The sequence below is a fragment of the Papaver somniferum genome, chromosome 2 (genome assembly GCF_003573695.1).
Source record: "Papaver somniferum cultivar HN1 chromosome 2, ASM357369v1, whole genome shotgun sequence".
NCBI lineage: Eukaryota > Viridiplantae > Streptophyta > Magnoliopsida > Ranunculales > Papaveraceae > Papaver > Papaver somniferum.
In genome coordinates, this window is record NC_039359.1 from 91,623,319 (window position 1) to 91,647,942 (window position 24,624).

At 38.0% G+C, this 24,624-nt stretch overlaps 2 protein-coding genes and 1 pseudogene across 2 annotated transcripts; 2 read left to right on the forward strand and 1 right to left on the reverse strand.

The window, feature by feature from the left end:
* Positions 1-1,777: 1,777 nt before the first annotated feature.
* On the reverse strand, positions 1,778-10,664 carry LOC113353711 (annotated as a pseudogene).
* Positions 10,665-18,485: 7,821 nt separating this feature from the next.
* On the forward strand, positions 18,486-19,448 carry LOC113348392 (ATP synthase subunit b', chloroplastic-like). The gene has a single exon (XM_026592145.1). It carries the CDS (start codon positions 18,620-18,622, stop codon positions 19,292-19,294), a length of 675 nt encoding a protein of 224 aa, XP_026447930.1. The 5' UTR covers positions 18,486-18,619; the 3' UTR covers positions 19,295-19,448.
* A 97-nt stretch (positions 19,449-19,545) lies between these two features.
* Positions 19,546-23,030, forward strand: LOC113348391 (proton pump-interactor BIP131-like). The gene is made up of 9 exons (XM_026592144.1): positions 19,546-19,649; positions 19,761-20,315; positions 20,616-20,985; positions 21,148-21,336; positions 21,467-21,676; positions 21,776-21,970; positions 22,098-22,196; positions 22,303-22,614; positions 22,725-23,030. The coding sequence occupies exons 3-9, from the start codon at positions 20,656-20,658 to the stop codon at positions 22,818-22,820; spliced, it is 1,431 nt and encodes a 476-aa protein (XP_026447929.1). The 5' UTR covers positions 19,546-19,649; positions 19,761-20,315; positions 20,616-20,655; the 3' UTR covers positions 22,821-23,030.
* The last annotated feature ends 1,594 nt before the right edge of the window (positions 23,031-24,624 follow it).

Genomic DNA, 24,624 nt, shown 5'->3' on the forward strand with positions numbered 1-24,624 from the left:
GTACCTTTTGTTTTATCCCACGGAGAAACGAAAAGCAGTTGTACACACACATATTACACTGAGTATATACGATGATTATAAAATATCCTAAATGAGAAGGTTAGATCACTTCACATTTTATTATCGTGATATATGATATGATATAAATCATTAACCAATTCTAGGTATCTGGTAAACGTTTCCAGCCTTATTGATCCAGACCCTAACCCTATCACATCTGATATCTGCCGTTACAAAGTATCCTTTCGGCACTAGAATTGCGTTAACATTTGCATTTTCTCTTTCGATGATCTCTGCGACAGACTCTCCAAAGTAGCCAACCAACTCAGGCCATGAAATTTTACCTGGAATTTTTCGCTAAAGTGTTAGTATATATGCACACGGTTTGGTCTTACACATTAGCTACAATTACAGTACACTAAGAGCGTCCACAATGGACGACTAAACCCAAATATTTGGTCCAGTGTATAGACTATCGATCAAAATTTGATCAAAGACTAAAAACCAGACCAAATTTGGTCGGCGACCAAGACCAAACCCAAATATAGTCGGGCATTTATATAATGTCCGCCTACACAACGGGCGTTGATATAATGTCCGCAATTCATCGAGCGTTTGTAAAGTTAACGCCTGATGTAGGGGCGTTCGTAAAGAATTCGCCTGGAATGGACGGAGGTAAAATGTACGCCCCACTGGGCGTACATAAAGTTAACGCCTGACTACCAGGCGGGGATAAACTTAACGCCTTTAGTTGGGCGTTGATATACATTACGCCTCAAGCTCACAATTAGACCACCATCACATGGGGCGGGCTTTATACCTCCGCCCCATTATTTTTTGTTTGAATTCCTCTGAGCGTAATCTTTATTAACACCCCATGCCAGGCGTTATCTTTATCAACGCCCCATGCCAGGCGTTATCTTTATCAACGCCCCATGCCAGGCGTAATCTTTATCAACGCTTGAACGTTCAGACGAACTTTATACTAACGCGCGACCAAATTTACTCTTTTCCCACTACGCCACATGACGGACTAAACCCAAATTTGGTCTTTTTTTTTTAATCTTTGGTCTTTGGTTATACTCGCACCACTACAATTGCTCTAAGAAGGATAAAACGTTGAACCATATACACGAATCGAAACTTATAAGGTGAAATTAACTCACCTTCGCATTGTAATGACATATTGCTTTTGTGTGAATATTGAAACGTACTTTTGAAGAAATTAAGGGTTTTTATGCTTAACTTGGTTGTTTGATTCGTACAATGGGTTTAAATAGGTTTCAAAATGTTAAGATATTCGGATATTCTCATATATTTCTTCTGTCACTGTCATCAAGCCGTAATATTTGATCGTTGACTTTGCAAGTAAGAAGAAAATCACGACTGTTCACACTGGATTAGCTTATCCATTTGCAGGCCGAGAATAACCACCGAGGAAAGAAGTGTTTTGTAGAATAAGTTTGGTGGATGAACCACCGTCCTTGGCCAAGTCAAGGCTAAGCATAATAATATTAGTTTTGCCGGATAAGTTAAGTTCGGAATGATTTGTTGAATTCGTGGTTACAAGATTCAGTGGCAATTTAAATAATTTTTTATTTATTTATTTTTTGGTAAGGTTTCGTAGGGTCCGACAAGAGAGAGGAAAAAATAATCAAAATAAACCCGAAATCAATTAAAAACTACTAATTCGGTATATTCCTCTAGGCAGAACCCTATTAGAACAGAAATGCACATTTAATACGATCTGCATTTCAATTGATTAGACAAACCCGTATCTACCATAATTCTACATAAAAGGAAATATTGGCATTTAGCAATTATACAATATCGCCTTAGTACATACACCCAAACGGATATGTGCTTTGAGATAACCCTGGTGTTTGGACTTGAATCTGTTGTTTAAATCACCTTCGACGTCCTCAGTGCTGACATTAGAGAGTTCATGACCCTAATTCTTATTGTACTCTCAGCTGTGAGCCTTGCTGTCATTCCTTATCCGATCAGCATACGTACATGGGCAAGCGGACAATCTCTCCGATGTCTTCTAACGGGACCTCCTCTGTGATGTTATCCTTTATGCTCCGCATAACCTTCCTGTAAGTATTGATATCATTCGGGGTGGACTTATCTACCCTGACACGCATACAATTCCAGACTTGTTCCTCAGAATCCCAGGAACACTCGATAATCTTTCCTGATAGTTCTGATGGATCTTCTCCATTCTTAAAGTTAACATGATTCCCATCCATGAGCTTCTTCTTCCCTCGTTCATATAGATAAATTAATTGACGATTTTCATCAACTATCTACTATCTCAAAGAGGAAATCGATATAATTCATCTCAGGGTATTTCCACTTTAAAAGCCCTTCGTGTGTGCGAGGAACGTAAGGATCATGCCAACCCTGAAATATAAGACCATCAGCCTCATGTGAAAGCTTCTTAGGAATGAATTCTTGTAGAAGTTTGGTAACCGTAGATAGCAACCAAAAATCCTTTCTTCTTACTCTAAACGGCTCCAAGTCATATCTGTAATCAGGATTTCTACTTTGATGTATATACTGACGTTCGAGATTACGAGGTTCAATTACTTCTTCCTGAAGCATCTCCCACCTTTCGCAGAAAGGCCGCTCCATGATGGATACTGAATTAATTGCGATAAGATCGTAAACCAAGTATCTTCTTGTTAAGCATACTAGTCTTACACAAAACTCTCATCAGAGTCAGTCGTCTGACCTAGTTGTTAGCCAAAGTATCTAGCCTATGTTTACGGCATGACAAGTCTTTTAAGTTTGTTAAAACTCTGAAACTAATCTGTAACAATCTTTGAATATCTTTGAGTATAAATAAAACATTAATCTCCACTGCTTATGTGTGGAAGATATTCACCAAACATCATTCTGACTTGGTATCAGCCTTTGATCCAGTCGCTTCCGCACATATCAATCACCTACCAAAACCAAACAAACAAAAAAAAGAAATCTGAAATACACACTCCATAAATGGCAGATACAACAACTACTCTCAGAAATGTTCAGATACATCATCTTGTCACCTTGAAGCACACAGAGACAAATCACCATCTGTGGAAGGCACAGTTTAGACCCATCCTTAAAGGGTATGATCTGTCAGGTTTTGTTGATGGCACAAAACCAAAACCACCACCTAATCTTCCTGAATCTGAAGATGTAAATCCAGCATTCACAGCTTATGAATCCCAAGATTCATTGATCGTTGGTTGGCTGAATTCAACTCTTACACCTGAAGTTCTTAGTGTTGTCTCAGAACTAACTACTGCCAAGGAAATCTGGGATAAACTTGAAGCTGAGTATGCACCAAAAACATTTGCTCATCAGAGTTGTCTCAAGAAGCAACTCCACTGCATGACCAAAGGTAACAAATCCTTAAAAACTTATCTCAATGATGCAAAACATTTGTTTGACCAGCTAGCTGCTTCTGGCTATATTGTGTCAACTGAAGAAAAGAAACAGTGCATCAGCAATGGCTTGAATCAAACCTATGATCCAATCGTCACTGCTCTTAGCACTGTTGAAGGGATGGACATCCATACCTACACCTCACATCTGCTCTCCTTTGAAATGCGGGTTGAACAACAACTTGCACAAATTCAAGCTCCAGTTGCAAACTTTGTTGCTTCTAGTTCCACTATGACTACTAAGAATGAACCACGACGGTTCAACAACCAGAATCGTGGACCGCCTCCTCCAAATAACAATCGTCGCCAAATGCAGCCCAACAGAAATCCAGCTAATGGAGATGTCTCCTGTCAGATCTGTAAAAAGAGGAATCACACTGCAGATCGTTGTTGGTTTCGTTATGACCAACAAAAAGTTACTCAACATAAGCCTCCAACAACATACCTTGCTTTTCCTGGTGACTCTTCAGGTGGTCAATGGGTCACAGATTCTGGTGCAACTCATCACTTGACTGCTGATGTCAAAACTTATGTATTCCACATGAGTATGATGGCACTGATACAGTTAAAGTTGGTAATGGTAATACTTTGCAGATTGCTCATATTAGCAATGCTGTCTTTACTTCTAACAATAGGAAGTTCTGCCTGAATAATGTTTACCATGTGCCGAAAATAAAAACAAATCTACTATTTGTTCATCAATTTTGTAAGGATAATAATGTTTGTTTTGAGTTTCACACAGATTTCTTTGTTGTGAAGGACAAAACCACGGGAGCTTTGCTGCTAAAGGGGAGGAATGAGAATGGACCGTACGTGTTAGATGGAGTGGGGGACTTAAACAAACAAGCAACTTCCTTTTTCTATGCAAGCATCCCTATCTGGCATCAGCGGCTTGGTCATCCTATGTTGAGCACAATTTCTGAGATAGTTAATAAATTTTCCCTACCCTATTTGAATAAACATTTTGGTTTCTGCCACTCCTGTCACATTAGCAAGAGTAAGCGTTTACCTTTTTCTCGTAGTGCAGCTGAATATGCACCACTAAGTCTTGTAGTTTCAGACATATGGGTTTCTCCAAAATTTTCAAGAACTGGATATCGTTATTATTTTTTAATTATGGATGCTTTCTCTCATTATACCTGGGTTTTTCCAATGATAAAAAGATCTGATGTGTTTCTTATTTTCACTCAGTTTCATAAGCAAGTTGAGAATTTAACTGGTCATAAAATCAAAGTTTTTCAGTCTGATAATGCTCTTGAATACAGAAAACTCACTTCCTATCTAAACAATTCAGGTATACAGCATCGATTTTCTTGTCCTCATACTTCTCCTCAGAATGGTCTTGCTGAGCGTAGAATAAGACATGTTACTGAAAGTGGTTTAGCACTATTGTTTCATGCTAAACTTCCATCAGAATTTTGGTCTGACGCCTTCACCACTGCTTGTTATTTAATTAATAGATTACCAAAGTCGTCTGCAGATGGAAAAACTCCTCTAGAGCTTCTCTACAACAAAAAGCCAGATTATTCTTTCCTTAGAGTCTTTGGTTGCTTAGCCTACCCATGTCTCAGACCTTACAATTCCCACAAACTAGAGCCTAGGTCTTTACCATGCATTTTTTTTGGGGTACAACCCATCTCATAAAGGTTATACATGGCTTCACGTTCCTACAAATAGGTTGTATATTTCTAGACATGTTAGGTTTGAGGAATCGACATTTCCATTCTCTCATTCTCCACAGCAATCTCCTGAGGTGAGTTCTCCAACACAATTTACTAGCACAGAGATTTTAAGTTCTCCTGTGTTTCAGTCATCCCCTGCTGTTACTGTGCTGCAGTCGCAGACGTTGGAGCCTATTTTACAACCATCTGCATCTCCAGAAGCATGTTCTCCTGGTCACAACGGTGTGTCTCCGCTGCCTTCAGATCTTTCAACTAATATGCAGCCGTCTATGTCTACTGCATCACCTGATATGCAGTCCCAAGATTTAACGCAGCAGCAAGGACATCAGATGATTACTAGAGCAAAGGCAAGAATTACTAAACCAATACAAAAACTGTGTCTCTCTGCTTCAAAACACCCGTTGTGTGACGCTGACTTCATGGAACCGACATGTTACTCCAAGGCTTGTACAATTCCGGAGTGGAAAACGGCCATGGACACTCAGATTAATGCATTACTCAAGAATGGCACATACTCTCTGGTGCCATATGAAGCTGGTATGAACGTAGTTGGCTCTAAGTGGGTTTTTCGTGTTAAACATAATCTTGATGGCTCAATTCAACGTTATAAGGATCGTTTGGTTGCTAAGGGTTTCAACCAGAAGGAGGGTTTAAATTATGGAGAAACTTTCTCACCTGTCATTAAACCTTGCACTATTCGGATAGTCCTCTCTATTGCAGTTAATAACAAGTGGAAACTACGTCAGTTAGATGTTGAAAATGCGTTTCTGCATGGGGTTCTTGAGGAAGAAGTTTATATGAAGTACCCTTCTGGATATGTTGATCCAAACTACCCAACTCACGTCTGTAAGTTGCATAAGTCCTTGTATGGACTTAAACAGGCTCCACGTGCGTGGTTTTCACGTCTCAGCAATTATCTTCTCAAAATGGGGTTTACTGCATCCATTGCAGACTCCTCATTGTTTATAAAAAAATCTGAAGCTTCTGTTGCTTATGTGCTGATCTATGTGGATGATATCATTGTTACGGGCTCGGACTCGACCATGGTGGATAATTTGATTTCAGATTTGGGCTCTGAGTTTGCTGTAAAGGATATGGGAGATTTATCTTATTTTCTGGGTGTTGAGGTCTTACACCAGGGGCAATCCTTAGTCTTGTCACAAAGGAAATATGTCTCCGATCTACTGCGACGCACAAAGCTAGATGGAATCAAACCAGTGAGCACTCCTCTAGCAGCCAACATTAAGATACAGAAGGTTGGTTCTGAAAAGTTTTCAGATCCTACACTCTATCGCAGTGTTGTTGGTGCACTGCATTATCTTCATATTACACGTCCAGACATCTCTGTAGCTGTCAATAAAGCTTGTCAGTATATGCATGATCCTTATATAGAACATTGGGAGCTAGTTAAACGTATCTTGCGCTATCTGAAGTACTCCATAGACTATGGGATGTTTTTTACACCTGGTGGTGATTATACACTACATGCATACAGTGATGCAGACTGGGCAGGAAGTTTAGATGACAGGAGATCCACTTCTGGATACTGTATCTACTTTGGAGGAAATATTGTTTCTTGGAACGCACGGAAGCAGAAAACTGTTTCAAAATCATCCACTGAGGCTGAATATCGAGGTGTTGCAATAGCTACCTCTGAGCTCATATGGATTCAGTCTTTACTTGTTGAGTTAGGTGTTGCAACTCCAACACCTTCTCTCTGGTGTGATAACATTTGAGCAACGTATCTTTCTGCTAATCCTATTTTCCATGCTCGTACAAAGCACATTGAGATTGACTATCACTTTGTCCGAGAAAGAGTTTCCCGCAAGCAATTACATGTTAAGTTTGTCAGCAGTCGTGATCAACTAGATGATATCTTCACCAAAGGGTTATCCTCTCCAAGATTTCAGTTCATCAGGCACAAGTTGCACATTCGTCAACTCCAGTACAACTTGAGGGACGGTGTTAAGCATACTAGTCTTACTCAAAACTCTCATCAGAGTCAGTCGTCTGACCTAGTTGTTATCCAAAGTCTCTAGCCTATGTTTACGGCATGACAAGTCTTTTAAGTTTGTTAAAACTCTGAAACAAATCTGTAACAATCTTTGAATATCTTTGAGTATAAATAAGACATTAATCTCCACTGCTTATGTGTGGAAGATATTCACCAAACATCATTCTGACTCTTCTTTCTTTCTTCTGTGTATCCGGCAAGGTATCAATTACCATCATACCATCAAGTAGTGTTAAATGGTGAGTATCTCTTCCGAGACCCTCGTTCGTTTGTTTCATGGGAAATCGCATCTGAACCCTTCAAGGAAATTAAAATTTCTATCTATCAAGAAGCATCCATCAGAAGTTATAAACATCATATATCGTGTACCATGTGCTTTCCATGTAGCATAGTAATACCTCTTCCTCAACAATTATAAGTTTTCCCTGTTGAGTGAAACAGGGTGTGATCCAGGAAACTGGGCGGTTGCTTTTACCCCTGCTCCAAGCTTTAGACTGTGATAGCAGAACTTTCTCATTGCCTCCTGTTGGTCCCACGGTATTACATCTCCCAGAACATCATCATTCGTCAGCACTTCAGTTGGCACTTGGTTGTCCTGGGAAACAGTAATAATACCACCATCATCTTCATCATCAGGCATAGCTTCACCATTCAGATCAGATGATCTTTTCCACTCCGGAGTGCTGGGGAAAAATGCCATTTTGGGCTTCGTTTCATGATAGAATGCGTACAATGCATCAATGTAATCCTGTTTATATATTCCTGGCGGGCGGGCAGTATAAAAAGTTTCAACTGCCTTAGTGACAGATAATGGCTGTGATCGCATGAGAAAATGAACAATCATGAAACCCGTACGGTCATGCCCATGAGTACAGTGAACAAGGATATACTTCTTGGTTTGCTTCTGACGGGAACAGAATTGTAAAACCTCGTAAACAAATGTATTCACAGACTCGGGATCAGGTATTGAATCCCTACCCTTGCATGCAATCTTAACATGTTTAATACCCTGTTTCTTCCAATCTGAACGTTGATAATAGCGGGTGGTATTGGTCAGATCAATGACTAAACCAAGTTATCTTCCTAAATCCTTTTGCTGGTGAATAACTTGCTTCAAAGAGTATCTTTTACCAGGATAAATGCAATCATTGAATGCTTCTCCAAAAGGAACTTTAGAAGGAATTATGTACCCTATGCAATTACCAGCAGCAGGGCAATCCAGCCAACCAGGTGGAAGCTTGGTTTTATCGTAAGATCTTGTGCTAATGATAGGCTCTTGATAAACACTTAAGTTGATATTATTGTAAAGAACTGTTTTTCAGTACTGTACAAGAAAGTATTATTACAAGTATTTAAAGAAAAATATTGGGTGTAATAATACAAGTCAAGTCAATATTGACCAGTTGACTTGACACAAACTATTCACACACTTATATCTCTAATACTCCCCCTGCAAGCTGATACTAAGAACACAGTATCAGATTGACATAAGATAAAAACTAAGAAGAAATCTTTGTAAGTTGAACTGCAGAAGAAGTAACTGAAGTAGAAGAAGCAACTGAAGTAGATAAAGGAGTCCCAAGCAACTGAGATAAAAGTCTTGAAAAAGCTGGAAAACACAATCCTTTAGTAAAGAGATCTGCCAGTTGATCTTCTGAAGAAATATGCTGCAACTTTAAGAATCCTTCCTCAACCAATTCCCTGACAGTGTGATATTGTATTTCTATGTGCTTTGTCCATTGCCAACCTGCACATGATCCTTGCCTTTGTAAGATGTAGAATTATGAAGTAAAGTCTCATCTCCAATCATGTGTAGAGTAGCACCAGAATCAAAAATCCAATGAGTAGCAGTTGAAGTACAAGGTGCAGAATGATCTTCAGTAAAAGTTGTAAAGGCCTGTTGAGAAGAAATTTGCTGAGCTTCATTAGCAGAATTAGTAAATGTTGGAGGATGATATATGAAATAACATCTGCTAGCATAATGACCTCTCTTTCTACAAATTTGTCATTCTACTGAAGAAAAATCTCTTCTAGTTCCATTTCCATTTCCCTGTCCAAATGTATCACCTTGAGACACAGTATTTTGACCATTGGTATTTCTTGAATTAAAACCAGTATTGCTCTTAAAATTTCCATTATTGCTTGGACCATTGTTATTTCTTGGTTTGCTCCTACCATTACCAGAAAAGTTATTGCCACCATTTCCATTTTTTCCATAAAGAGCATGTTGAGTATCATAAGTAGTACTTGAATCTTGTTGTTGTTCAGTAAGTCATTGCTCATGGTTTAATAATCTTGGTTTTAACTCTGCAAAAGTAAAAGGAGTCTCCCTGTTCTGTGCTGCAACTACAAAAGTATCAAATTCTCTGCCTAAGCCATTGAGCACATATATAACCAAATATGTATCACTCATCCTTTCTCCAATGGAAGCTAAAGAATCAACAATGATTTTGATACTTTGTAAAAAAACCAGAATTGTAAGATTACCCTTTTTAACATTGTGCAATTGATTCCTGAGCATACTTTTTCTGGCTAAGAATTGACTTCTAAAAGATATTTCAAGATATGCCCAAATTTCATGAGAAGTAGATAATCCTAAAACATCACCAGACACAGAATCTGTAAAAATAGCTTTTAAACAGCTAGTAACAAAACAATCAATCTTCCTCCAAAGAACCCATTGAGGGTTTATAGACAAAACTCCATTAACTTCTAAATTCTTAACTTGTTCAATAACATCACCAGTAACATATCCATACAGATCAGTAGATATAAAAATCGATTCCATTTGATCTTTCCACAACAAAAAATTGTTGAGACCTAATTTTGCAGAGATAAAATTTGAAATATTTGAGAATGGAAAGGTAAAATCAGAATTAGTACCCATCATAGCAGCGGAAGTAGAAGCCATATCTTTGCGTCTTCGATAAACAATTGTTGCAGACATTAACCAGATTGAAGAAAGCTGATGAAGAATAAACCCAGATGAAAATCTTGAATGAAATCTTTATGTAGTAAGAAGTGTTCTTGAAAAATATTGTAATTGAATAAAAAATTATTGAAAAGGGTTTTATGATTCGTCGAATGCTGTAAAAGATGTTGAGAAAATTTGTTTAGCAGAAGAAATATTTACTCTCAGGATCGTCTGATATCATGAGAAACACTGAAGTTGATATTATTGTAAAGAATTGTTTTTCAGTACTGTACAAGAAAGTATTATTACAAGTATTTAAAGACAAACACTGGGTGTAATAATACAAATCAAGTCAATATTGACCAGTTGACTTGACACAAACTATTCACACACTTATATCTCTAAAGTTTTCTCCTTGGTTGTTGTTGTACATCCCGTTTTGGACCCTCATCTGGGAAATCGCTTTTAAATCGTTGCCGTATTTCTTCACGCTCTCTGTGTAACGTCTCAACTGCAGTCTCTATATGTGAAATCTCCTCTTCGACTTGTTCTCCAAATATCTCTTTTCCATCATCTTCAGGTAACGGGAAAGCATTCAAACCCATAGAGATATTCATCTAACATCAACTAAACTACATTCGCTGGTATAGAAAACCTAACTAGAGTTTTGCTGCTATTGAAACCTATAGGGTTATCGTGGTATAGGTGATAACCGGTGCCTTTTATAGGCATCACAAAGGATACCACTTCTAATTATAATCAAATACCATTCTAAATAAACCATATTCTAACATAAGGAAACTCTAAAACTAATACCATTTGTTAACCTTTAAAATCTCGTGATCGTTAGTCTATATTTTGGATCATATTTGTTTTTCATAGACTTCAAGTGAATGGTGACGCGGGTTTTTCAGGTCACATGTCTGGGGGTATTTCTACTTATACTTTGAAAATCCGAATTTACTAAATGACATGGATAGTCTTGAAAGCTTTTTGATCAGGGATGGTGATCAGGTTATTGCTTGTTCTTACCCTCATTTACTCTTTGTTGCATAACAACATAAAGTTTTTATTGTAATTTAGGATCCTTTTCGTTTTCACACCATGAATATGATGTTATTCCAATTTAGAGAACTTATTTATATCAGACGTGAGGTTAACTAAAAAAGACAGAGAAACGAAGAAATCGCGAAGGATGTGATGGCATCCTACTTTCAGTAGATTTATGTTCAGTTAAAATGTTTGCAAGCAGTTTTGCCAATTTTAAATAATTTGTGCTTCTGCTACTGATACTATCTCAGAAATTTAGGTTTCTAGCAAGATTACCGAACGAGGCTATTGCACATGGCCTCTCCGAGGTTACACGAAATGACTAAAAATTTAAAATAGGCAAAGACAACCACAACTCATTGAGTAGAGAGTAAATTTGATCAGCCTTTATTTATGTGATACAACAACTATATTGGTTTTTGTACGTTCGTTTAAAGCAGTGGTATGTACATACTTGTTACACTGAGCATAAATGATACAAAACATTTTATTATCATGTAAAATATGAAGTTTTATTACCCAATTCTAGGTGTCTGGTAAACTCTTCCAGCTGTATTCACCCAGATCCTAACCCTATCACCCAGACCCTAACCCTATCACACCTGAAATCCGTGGTTACAAATGATCCTTCCGGCACCAGAACTGCGTCAACGTTTGGATTTTCGCTTTCGATTGTCGCTGCAGCAGATTCACCAGAGGTAAGTACCAACTCGGGCCACAAACTTTTACCTGTGAATTTTTTGCTGAAGTGTTAGGGTGCACATGATATACTCCTACAAATTATATAGTACAATTAGTTAAGAAACATAAAATGTTCAGCCATATACACAAATCGAAACTTATAAAACGAAACTAATTGACCTTTGCATCGTGTAGACATCTTGCTTGTTTGTGAATATTGGAACGTACGGTTGATGAAAATAAATTGCTAATGAAGGTTTTCTATTGTTTGTGTGGTTGTGTTTGATTGATCGCTGAGGGTTCGTCTTACAATGGGTTTAAATAGGTTTCAAAATGTTGATTATAAATTCGGATGATCAAGAAGAAACTTATTACTGTTCACACTAGATCAACTTGACCCATCTGTAGTCCAAGGATGATCAAGAAAAAAACAAGTGTTATGTGGAGTAGATGAACTACCATCCTTGACCAAATAAATGGTAAGCATAATATTAGGTTTACCAAGATTTTTTATTTTATTTTTGTCTTTTCTTTCTTGTTTACCCAATTTTTTCATGGGATAAGATCGGAACTTGCAAGATTTTAATTCAGAGGGGATTTATATAACTATCACCTCATTTGTTTGCAGCTGACTCAATGTCCGGGTCTAAATTAATCTCTGACTCGTGCCTCAACAGTCAGACTGTTTGTTTTCTACTTTGAGTCAGATCTGACTCAACCTCTGACTCAGACTCTGACCCGTTTAAGTCAGATAACAAAATACCCCTGACCAATGGGACCAGACCACTGACTCACATGTTTTTGGGTCAGTTGAGTCAGGTCTGACTCAAAACAAACATATTGAGTCAGATCTGACTCAAGTCAGGTGATTTCACTCATATTGTTGCATTCTCAACAGTGTAATGGCTACTGCCAGGGTGCCCTTAATTACTTGTGGTGTGCCTTAATAAGATCGAGTTTGTCCATCAGATGATAGTCATGTGTCAGTTATCCATTGTTCCGTTGTAGGGTTTCTTGGATTGGTTTAAAAGCTGTAAGAGAAATTTATTTCTCACACAACTGAAATTAAATGAAATAGATATTTGTGGCTGCGCTGTTCTTCATCCATATTTGTCCTGAATCATTGATTTGGGAGGTGTTGTTACACCAATCTTTCTAATCTTTCTACTAATTTGTTGTAGCAATACAACAATTGGTATCTAGAGTCGCTTTTTCCACAAAAAACCAGGTAATTTTTTTTTTCACAATGACATTGAAAGATGTTGAATCTGAGGTAGAGAAATTGAAGGGATCTCATGATGTTATTCACACGAAAATCACATAGATAAGTGGTTCAGTTACTTCTCTAACCACAAAGTTTGATAATCCTATGCAATTATTAGAGCGAACAAATTTTATTCAACACAATACTGAGAGACCACATGGTGCTCAGAATGATACTCATACTACACCTCCATTTCACTATCACCATTCTCGAATTCCAAAGCTAGACTTTCCTAGATTTGATGGTGATAATCCAAGGAGCTGGATCCAGAAAACTGAGAGGTATTTCCATATCAATGATACTGAGTATCACCTGAAGGTAAATATTGCTTCAATCTACTTGGAAGGTAAAGCTGAGAAATGGTTTTTAAATTTTCAAGTAAATAGACCTTGTATTACATGGTCAGATTTAACTGCTCATATTTATGCTAGATTCGAAAATCCATTGAGGAAAATTTTGTGGGTAGTTTTAGTAATATTATTCAGAGTTCAACAGTAGATGATTATTATGAAGAGTTTGAATCTTTGAAAGCTTTGATGTTAAACATGAATCTCTCCCTTACTGAAGCTTATTTCGTCATGAGTTTTCTGAGTGGTCTCAAGGAGGAAATTGGTAAATCAGTCTTTATGTTTCAACCAGCTACCTTATCTGAAGATTTTTCTTTAGCTAGATTACAAGAGCAGAAATTTCATATTGCAGCTGCAACTACTAAGCCTTTTACTAGGTCATTTAATACTTCATTTTATAACAACAGACAATTTTCTTCACCTAATTTTCCTCCTAAACCAATACTCACTTCCTCTAAATCTGCACCACCCACACCAAAGCCATTCTCTAATCCTCAACCCAAATCCAACTCTTCAAGACCCACTATCAAAAGACTTACTCCAGAAGAGAAGAGATCAAGGATTATGTTACAACTGTGATGTAGTTTATAGGTCAAGACACTTTTGCAAGGGGAAACAAAAAATATTCATGCTGCAAATGGATCCTTCTGAGTCACATGATACCGAGGAAGAGGAGGAGGTTTTTTAGGAAGCTGTTGAGTCTCCAATTCACTCTGACATTGAGATATCACTTCATGCTCTCACAGGAACAACTACAGGAGACACCATAAGAATTCCTGGTGTTCTGAATAAACATAAAGTATCCATTCTGATTGATTCTGGTAGCACCACTAGCTTCATCGATAGCAGTTTAGCTTCTAAACTCCACTGCAACATTACTCCCACTGCTCCAATGTTGGTAACTGTTGCTAATGGAGACACAACTAGCAGTAATGGCATATGTTCTAAACTGACATGGAGTATGCAAGGGCACAAGTTTTTAGAGTATCTGAGGGTATTACCACTGGGGGCTGTGACATTGTACTTGGGGAAGACTGGCTCAGAACATTAGGTGATGTACTCTTTAACTTTTCTATGCTCACTATTTCCTTTAAGTACCACAATAAGAAGATCACCTTACATGGATCTACACCAAATACTTCCTTACTGATGATGAGTGTAGAAGCTGCCAAGAAATTTTTCTCAAAAACTACTCATGGCATTTTGGGTCACTTATTCTCCGTTTCCACCCCAACTACCCCACCAATAACTCCACCAATGCTTCTTCCTATCCTAAATGATTTTAAAGACATTTTTCAAGAACTTACTCAATTACCTCCAAAAAGAGCATTGGACCACTCAATTCTTTTACAACCTAATGTTGCTCCTATCAATCAAAGAGCCTACAAATGTCCTTATATCCAAAAAGGAGTAGTTGAACAACTTGTGCAGGACATGCTGAAAACTGGCATCATACAACCCAGTCATAGTTCTTTTGCTTCACCAATTTTGCTGGTTAAGAAGAAGGATAATTCCTGGAGATTTTGTGTGGATTATAGGTAGCTCAACAACATCACCATTAAGGATAAATTTCCAATTCCTATAATTGATGAGTTGTTGGATGAATTAAAAGGTGCCATAATCTTCACTAAGATTGATTTTAGAGTTGGGTATCACCAGATCAGAGTGATTGATGTTGGTGTCTTCAAGACATAATTCAAGACCCATCATGGTCACTATGAGTTTAAGGTCATGCCATTTGGCCTGACCAATGCACCTGCCACGTTTCAGGCTCTAATGAATGATACTTTCCAACCAGTTTTGAGTAAATTTGTCTTGGGTTTCTTTGATGACATCCTAGTTTATAGTCCAAGCTTGGAAGCACACATGGAGCATCTCAAGTATGTTTTTTCATTACTCAAACAACATCAGCTCTTTGCTAACTTCTTCAAGTGCTGTTTGGGTCAATCTTCCTTGGAGTATTTGGGTCATATTATTACACCTCAAGGTGTGTCTGTTGATCCTAGTAAGATATCTTGTATGCAGCAATGGCCACTTCCTACCACAATTAAAGAACTCAGAGGCTTTCTGGGCCTAACTGGCTACTATAGGAAATTTGTTAAAGGTTATGGGGCTATTGCTAAACCACTCACTGAGTTACTCAAAAATAACTCCTTCATTTGGACACCTGCAGCCACACTTGCATTCAGTCAACTCAAAGAAGCAATGGTCAATACTCCAATACTAGCTTTTCCATATTTTACCAAGCCATTTGTGGTAGAAAGTGATGCCAGTGATCTATGTGTGGGAGCTGTTTTACTACAGGAGAACAAACTAATTGCTTATTTTAGCAAACCCTTGGAACCAAAAGCACAATCACTATCTACATATGAGAAAGAATTCATGGCTATTTTCTTAGTTGTCCAAAGATGGAGGCAATATTTACAAGGTACCAAATTCATTATCAAAACTTACCATCAAAGCATTCAATACTTTCTTGATCAGAAGATTACTACTGCCTTGCAACAGAAATGGCTTATTAAATTGCTAGGATTTAATTATGAAATCCAATACAAGAAGGGTGCTGACAATGTGGTAGTTGATGCTTTATCCAGAAGACCTGCTGATTCATTAGCTTGTCACTCAATCTCAGTTTCTACTCCAACTTGGGTGTAAGATGTTCTTCTCAATTATACTCAAGATTCTAAGGCAGATCATCTCATTTCACAATTATTACTTCAACCTCATTCTGTGCCTCATTTTACCTTTCAAGAAGGTATCTTAAGATACAAAGATAGGATTTACATTGGCACTGGGAGTCATATTAGACATAATCTTTTAGAATCCTTGCATGCATCTGCTGTTGGTGGCCATTCTGGTATGCAAGCAACTTATGTCAGAGCAAGGAGACACTTTTATTGGCAAGGGATGGAAAAGGATATTTTGCTATTTGTCTCTCAATGTGACATTTTTTAAGGAAATAAGAGTGATTCCACTACTCATGCTGGTCTCCTTCAGCCTCTTCCTATACCTGATTATGCTTGGAAACACATTACCATGGACTTCATTGATGGTTTACCTATCAGTGACAGAAAGAGTGTTGTTTTAGTCATTGTTGACAGATTGACGAAGTATGCTCATTTCATTGCTCTCCAGCATCCTTATACAGTTGCCTCTGCATCTCAAGTCTTCCTCAATCAGGTATTCAAAATTCATGGCTTACCCTCTTCAATTGTATCTGATAGAGATAAGGTATTTACAAGTAATTTCTGGAAAGATTTGTTCAAATCCATGGGCACCAAGTTGAACCCCAGTACAACATATTATCCACAGACTGATGGTCAAACTGAAAGAGTTAATGGCTGTCTAGAGAATTATTTAAGGTGCATCACTGGGCATAAACCAAGCAGCTGGACTAAATGGCTTGCACTTGCTGAATGGTGGTATAATACCAGTTTTCATAGAGGATTAAAAATGTCTCAATTTCAAGCATTATATGGTTATTCTCCTCCTCATATGGCTTTCCCTTCTACCACTACTACTTCTGTTGCTGCTGTGGAATCTTACTTGAAAGAGAGAGCAAGTATGCTGGACTTACTTAAGGAGTCACTTCAAAAAGATCAAGAGAGGATGAACCTTTACTCAAATACTTCTAGAGGGGAAAGGTCTTTTGAAGTGGGAGATTTAGTCTACCTGAAATTGCAGCCATACAGACAGGCTTCTGTATCCCTGAGGCGCAACTTTAAGCTCCCTACTAAATTTTATGTCCCTTTTCCAGTTCTGCAAAAGTTAGGCATTGTGGCTTATAAATTGGAGCTTCCCTCTCATTTAAGAATTCACCCAGTCTTCCATGTCTCTCAGCTGAAGAAGCACATTGGTGCCCAGATTATTCCTTCTCCTACACTACCAGTGGTCGACCTCAATGGAGATATCATTATGCTTCCTGAGAAAGTGTTGCAGACAAGGACTGTGCTTATTGGCAACAAACTAATACGGCAAGTACTGATTCAATGGACTAATTCCTCACCGGAGAATGCCACATCGGAGGACGTCACCAACATCAAAGCTCATTATCCTAGATTCATCCTTGAGGACAAGAATGCTGCTTAGAGGGAGGCAATGTTGCATTCTCAACAGTGTAATATCTACTTCCAGGCTTCCCTTAGTTACTTGTGGTGTTCCTTAATAAGATCGAGCTTGTCCATTAGATGATAGTCACGTGTCAGTCATCCATTGTTCCGTTGTAGGGTTTCTTGGATTGGTTTAAAAGCTATAAGAGAAACTTATTTCTCAGACAACAGAAATTAAATGAAATACATATTTGTGGTTGCGTTGTTCCTCATCCAGATTTGGCATTGATTTGGGAGGTGTTTTTACACCAATCTTTCTAATCTGTTGTAGCAATACAACACAGATATCCAGACGACTTAGATGAGTCAGGAGTAAACAAACAAGGTATAAGTTTTTGTTTAAACTAATATTACAACTGAAATTGTGCGTTTGATGACGGTCATGGAATTGCAATAGTTAGAGAAAATATTAGTACTATTATTTTTCATACTTCGAACGCGCTCCTATCATCATAACATTACCGAAACCGTAATTTTGTGAAACATGTGGAGCCAATTTCTTGTTTGTTAATTGCATAGTAAAAGATGAGCTTTTGGTAATAAAACGCACCTGGTAGGAAATGGAGTATTGTGGTGCATAAAGCATATTGAACTACTTTTTCAGGACGAAAACATAATCATGGTAACAAAGACAAAATATCCTGCTTATCGGAAATGGAATATTGCTTTTGCTCACATGTCACGAATCATCTAGATGGTTTCTGGAAATCAGAAGTAAAAATCAATTCCAAACACACTACTAAGATTAACACGGAAATTGTTGGTAGACAAGTTGCCGCCAGAAGTAATAAAAAATTACAAATACAAAAACTCATCAAATCTCCAAACATCGAATACACTGGTAAGAAGGTTTGAAAAAGGGCCGTTAAAACGGTCACGGGCTCACGGCTATGTAGTGTCAGACCGCGAAAACTTGGGTCGGAATATCCAATTACTTCACTTATTTTTCCCTAATTTCCTTTTGCTATCGTTTTCTTTCAAATCTGTGGCACAGAAATGAGATAGGATTTCTGATAGCCTTCTTCTCCAACTCTCACTATGAACCTCTAAACACTACAGAGAAAAAAAAAATCCAAAAAAGTGTGAGAAGGAGAAAACCAGTAACTGGTTTAATCACAGTGATGGCAAACATGATCATGGCTTCCTCATCCAAAACCCTAATCACATCTCCTTCAATCCAATCAACACCAAAAGCACTCAAATTCCCCCAATTCACAACCCTAAAAATCCGAAGCCAAGCCAATCAAACCAGCAGCAGCAACAAAATCAAAACCCCAACTCTAAACCTAAACTCTCTCAAGTCAACAGCTGCAATTGCAGCAGCAGTTCTAACAATGGCTCCACCATCACTAGCAGCAGAAATTGAGAAAGCAGCATTGTTTGATTTCAATCTTACTCTACCACTAATCATGGCAGAATTCCTCATACTTATGTTTGCTTTAGACAAGATTTACTACACTCCATTGGGTAACTTTATGGATGCAAGAGATGCAGATATTAGAGGGAAATTAAACAGTGTTAAAGATACATCTAGTGAAGTGAAGGAATTGGATGAACAAGCTGCTGCTATCATGAGAGCAGCTAGAGCTGAAATTGCAGCTGCTTTGAACCAGATGAAGAAAGAAACAACTGTGGAAGTTGAAGCACAGATGGCAGAAGGAAGGAAGAAATTGGAAGCTGAATTAGCTGAAGCTCTTGGTAATTTGGAGAACCAGAAGGAGGAAACTATTAAAGCTCTTGATTCGCAAATTGCTGCTCTTAGTGATGAAATCGTTAAGAAGGTTCTTCCAGTCTAAGTTACATTCTATCTCTCTCACTTTTCAATTAGTATATTATTGATTAATGTTTGTATTTCATAATCAAATACAATTTAGTCTCTGTAATAATGGATTATTGCTTTTGAATTTCTTGTTTATATATCAATATATGTTTTTTTGCTTCTTCTTTTTAGTGACTTTTGTGTATATTTTGGTTGAATTTGGTCTATGTTGTTGATTTCATCTAATGACATCTCAATGAATTGAGAAACTTTCCTGCACACAGAATTTTCTTTTACATGTCCGATCTCAAACCAAGGGAACTTGGTGGATATATATTCTGAAGTTAGAATTTTTACTTGCACATGTTTAATGTATGCCACCAGTATGCTAGGTAAGTAATGCGTGCTCCGCGCAAGGTAATACACCATACCTTTTGTTAGCAGAGATACCTTCATTGGTTTATTTTGAGAGTCTTATTTGAGACATTTGATTACCCGTCCAGACCGAAAATGAGCACACTAAAGATAATCTGGGTGTAGAAGCTCTTTTATTTCTTGGGGGCTTGAAAGGGTATCGAAAAACCATTACCAACTTACACCCAGTTCACGACAGATGAAAGAAAAACGTGAGCAGTTTTCTGTATTGTACAGGGTCATTGTTCGCCGATTCGGATATCAATGTAATATCAGTACCTGCTGACACTCATACAATGCTTCCATTTCAGTTGTGATACTAACTGAAACTGACCAGTGTTACACGGCTAATTTCATAGTAGCCATTTTGTTTGTCTCATTTTATTTTTGTTTCGTTATCTGGCAAATTTGGTTGTTAAGTTACACTAAGAACTTGTGTCAGTGCCTACTGATACAAATACATATCGGTTGACGGCAAACCATGAACGGGGGTACTTGGCGGAAATTCTCAATCCATTAGGACAAGATGGAGAAATAATTATGTCATTTCCTTGTCTCACCGTTGCAGCCTCGTGGAAAAAGAGAATAATATGAGAACTCAACTGGGATCTGGTGAGGCATTTGCTTTTCTTGCGGCCCAAATTGTAAGCATCCTCAGAAATCAATTAAAAATTGATGTTCATGGATTTTGAAGTAGGATAGCCTTATTTATTCTTCTCTTCTCTTTCATTTCTGTTTTACTGGTACCGTTCTTGTTTATTCTGTGTACTGTTTAAGAAATTTTGATTTTTACTGAGTGAAACAAAAATCTTTTTCTTAATTAGTTATACTGTTTCTAGTCTTATTCTTTGATTTTGGTTATTTTGGCAGGACCAGAAGTTGATTAGTCCTTCAAATTTTTTGTAAAAGTATTCTCATCTTACTGAGTTTTCCTTCAATTCAAGTTTGTCTCATCAGGTTCAGAGACTGATTAGAAGCCAAGAAATGGAAATCATGGAAGAAAATTTAAAGTTTGTACCATTAATAGATGGAAGTCAGGGAACTGAAGGTGAATGTATATGCTTAGACGAGAATGCTGCTGAGATAACGAATCAAGAACCAGGAGTGGATGAGCCTGTAGAATTGAGCTCCATTCTTATGAATGAGTCCGTTGATTTTTGCCCTAAACTGAAACCTGTTCGTTCTTTTTATTTCGTCAAGTGTGAACTATACGAAAGCCCAGAGCTGAATTCCCAAATTGATCAGGCTCAGAAGGAGATTCAGCAGAACAATCAAGCATGGCTTCAACTTATTAAAGCCATTAAGACGAAAGAGGTACTCTAACTAACTACTGCTGTTATTGATGCGGAATTTGGTCGCCGTTTATGAGAATATACAGTTTAAAGCACCGCCCCGCACCACAAACCTTGATTTTGTTATAATGATCATATTTCTAGTGATATTTTTTAACATTAATCTCCTAAATGTTTTGTGTAGGCAGCTAAAGACCAACTGATGGCATTGTTGGATCTTCTAAATGTTCGAGAGGAGGTTTTATGGGACATGGAACATGAGAAGAGGTGGGTGGACCACTTGGACCAAGCTATGGTGAAGCTCCATAAAAAAATCTATACAAGACCAGAGAAGGGATCAGCATGTTCATCGGAGGAAGAGCTTGATAATCTTGTAAGATAATTGTTGACTAGATATAATAATGTTACGGTTTGACGTAGAGATGATAGGGAATCACTGAAAAATATTCCTGTCAATTTTATACAACCATGTATAATTATGCGAGGGTTTTGGTGTGAAGCAGATTTGTAGCTTGCATTATCTGATGCAACATGGGAAGAGAACATTGGTTGAGGTGAAGCAGCTTCATAAAGAAATCAAACAACTTGAAGAAACTAGAGAGAAGGTTCGTGCTAATGACATTGAAATGAGTCACGATTTTTGTCAGCAGAGGGATGAAATTTATAAAACCTTTAAATTTGGGCTAGTTACGCGTTTTCGGTACCAGGTTATGGTATGTCTTACTAAACTCTATTGGGATTTTATAGGTGACTAGTACTTGGAATCAATGACTCGCTTTGTTTAGTTTTGACGGATCTTTTTGTCCTTGTAGTATATGGGTTTGGATTTGGACACAATTAGAAAGAAAAAGCAATTACTTGGTCGGAGAATTGAGTATGCGAGAAAACTAGAGAGATCCATAGATGATGAGATTGATCCATTGCGAGCACAAGTGGCTCAAAGTGAACTGAAGAAAATTGCAGCATGTGAACGCTTGCTTGAGCTGAAAAGATTACGTGACGACAGGGTACACTGCTTTCATCCTTGTTGGACCCGCACTTGTTTCTTTCCTACGTTAAAATACTGCAACAGCTTAGTATATGGTTTTCCAACACAATCAGAGTGATTTACTTCTTGAATTTGCACTTTTACAGAATGTCAGCTATTATAAATTCCATAGACTACTGAATAATGCAAGAGCTCTGGCTACCATTTACGATGTAGCAGCCTTGGAAAAACTATCCAGTTCTCAGGTATGTTTGGTCCTGTTTGTTATACCTTGCTTGCTAGAGTCATCACACGCTTTCTTTAAAAATTCGCAATCGTGGTGTTCATAATGATTCCACGATCTGTTTACAGGTTGAGAAGTTCATGTCCTTGTGGAAAAGAAATAAAAGTTTTATGGATGATTATGTGCAAAGAATTTTACCATCCCATGACCGGCCTTTGGGTAGGGATGTACAGATGAAAAATCCTAATTACACCTTTTCCATTTTGGAGCGAAAGAACCAAGAAAGTGAGACCGATAAGGCGAAGTTTATGGAGGAGATAAGAAGAGAAGACGAGCTTTTCCAAGCTAAATTAAATTTACAATTGAAGAAGCAGGTTGTAGATAAATCATCAAGAAAGAAAATTTCATGGTATCAAAATGTTGCTGAAGAGAAGCTACGGGTAAGTCATGGTTGAGACTTAACTGCAAAAAGTTCCTATTCATTTATAAATATGGCAGGGACATATGGTGGCTTGACGGACTTGTAACACTTGTCTCTACTTCTTTTCAGGAATATGAGAAGAATTTGGAGGAGAAGAATAACAAGAAGAAGAAAAAGAAAAGAGGAGATCGAGTCCATTACAGTGTTTGTTTAACTAGAAAATAATAATGTAATAATTGTGAACAGGTCGAGGCTCCATTCATATAAATTTGGAGAACCAGAAGGAAGAGACTATCAAAGTTCTTGATTCTCAAATTGCTGCTCTTTGTGATGAAATTGTTAAGGAGGTTCTTCCAGTCTAAGTTGCATTCTGTCTCCCTCATTTCAATTGGCATATTATTTTTGATTAATGTCTGTATTTCATAATCATCTACAATTTAGTCTCTGTAGTAATGGATTACTTCTTTTAATTTCTTTGATATGTTTGTTTCTTCTTTGTGTTTTTTTTTGGTCGAGTCTAGGCTGATTTTATCTAATGACGACAGCATTGATAAAATTCCTGCACAGAAACTATACTATCACTCCCCCTCAGATATTGTCCAACACCCATCACCACTAAATGTCCGAAACTAGTAAAATCAAAGATTGAGTTTGTATTTGAGTTTGGTACAATTCGGCTTCGAGTCTGAAAAGATGGATAAACATGAGGAAATAGAAGAAAATCTTCGATAATTTTGTTTTCAGCAGGGCAACTTTTTGAAAGGTGAGTTGAGGTTAATGGTTTGGTTGCAGCTGCAGTTGAGTGCCAGATGGTTTGTTGGTGGTATATGAATTGCGAGAAAGGTGTCACTGTTGTTGGAAATGAGCTGAGCTGCTGGTGATGGATGTTGTGGTGGTCATGTGTTGAGTTGCAATGAAGCTGAGAAAAGAGCATTTGGGTTGTTGTGCTCCAAGGATTGGTGGTGCTGATGTTGCCAAGGGTGAACTCAGAGAACGTTTAGGTGATGCCTGAGGTTGCAGTTGAGCTAGGAGATGCAAGGATTTGAGTTTGGCAGCAAGGGGATAGTGTTAGTTGGCCTGGAGCAGAAAAGTAGAATTGGAGCAGTAAGGTGTTGTGTTTGGTACACAAGAAGGTGGTTGATATTTTTGGTGTTGTGATTTGCTCAAAAGAAGATGGGTTTGCAGTGCTCTTGAGGTGTTGATGCTTCTGGCAGTCGATTGAGCTGGTGGATTTGAAGATATGGTGGTGGCAGTCCTAGTGGTTATCAAGTTACTCAAGGGAGGTGAATTTGTGACAATGCGTTAAGATGTCTGGAGTTGCAGTGCAGGTGTATGCTGAGCTTAATTAGAAGCTGAGAACAAGATGGAAGAAGTGAAGTGCAGGCAGTTGAAGTTGCTGCTACAGAAGGTTGTGTATGAACTGTTGCAAGTGGATGGAGCTAAGTAGATGCATTACAGAGAAGGATGGAGTTGTTATAAAGTATTGGTTGTGGCAGTGATGGTTGAAACTGTTACAAGAGGAGTTGTGATTGCAATCTGGTGGTGCTCAAGTGGATTGATAGTGGCTCGAGGTGAAGCTGAGTGCTTGGTGTGGTGTTGGCTGCCCTGGTGGTACAAGAAGAAGCTGTCTGAGCTACGGCTGAAGTTGCGGGTGCATATACAGTTGGAGTTAACTGGCACTGATGAATGGATTTGTGAATGCTTGTACTGCCTGGGAATGTGATGAAATTGCAGTGCAACTGAGAATTACAAGATCAGCAGGTGGAATAAGAGATGAAGCTACAAAATGGCAGTGGTAGCTGCAAGATAAAAGAAATGTTGAGCAGTATGGGTTCAAGAAGCTACTGCAATGAAAAGAAGGGATTAGTGGTGTTGTTGTGAATGAGGTCAGGTTGCAAAGAATGTGTGCAGTGTTATGAAATGGAGGCGTTGAACAGAAAATGCAGTGGCTGCAAGAATGAGTGTGGCGATGTTTAATGTGGTAGTACAGATGAAGCTGATTCAGGTGGAATGAAAGGTGCAACACTGG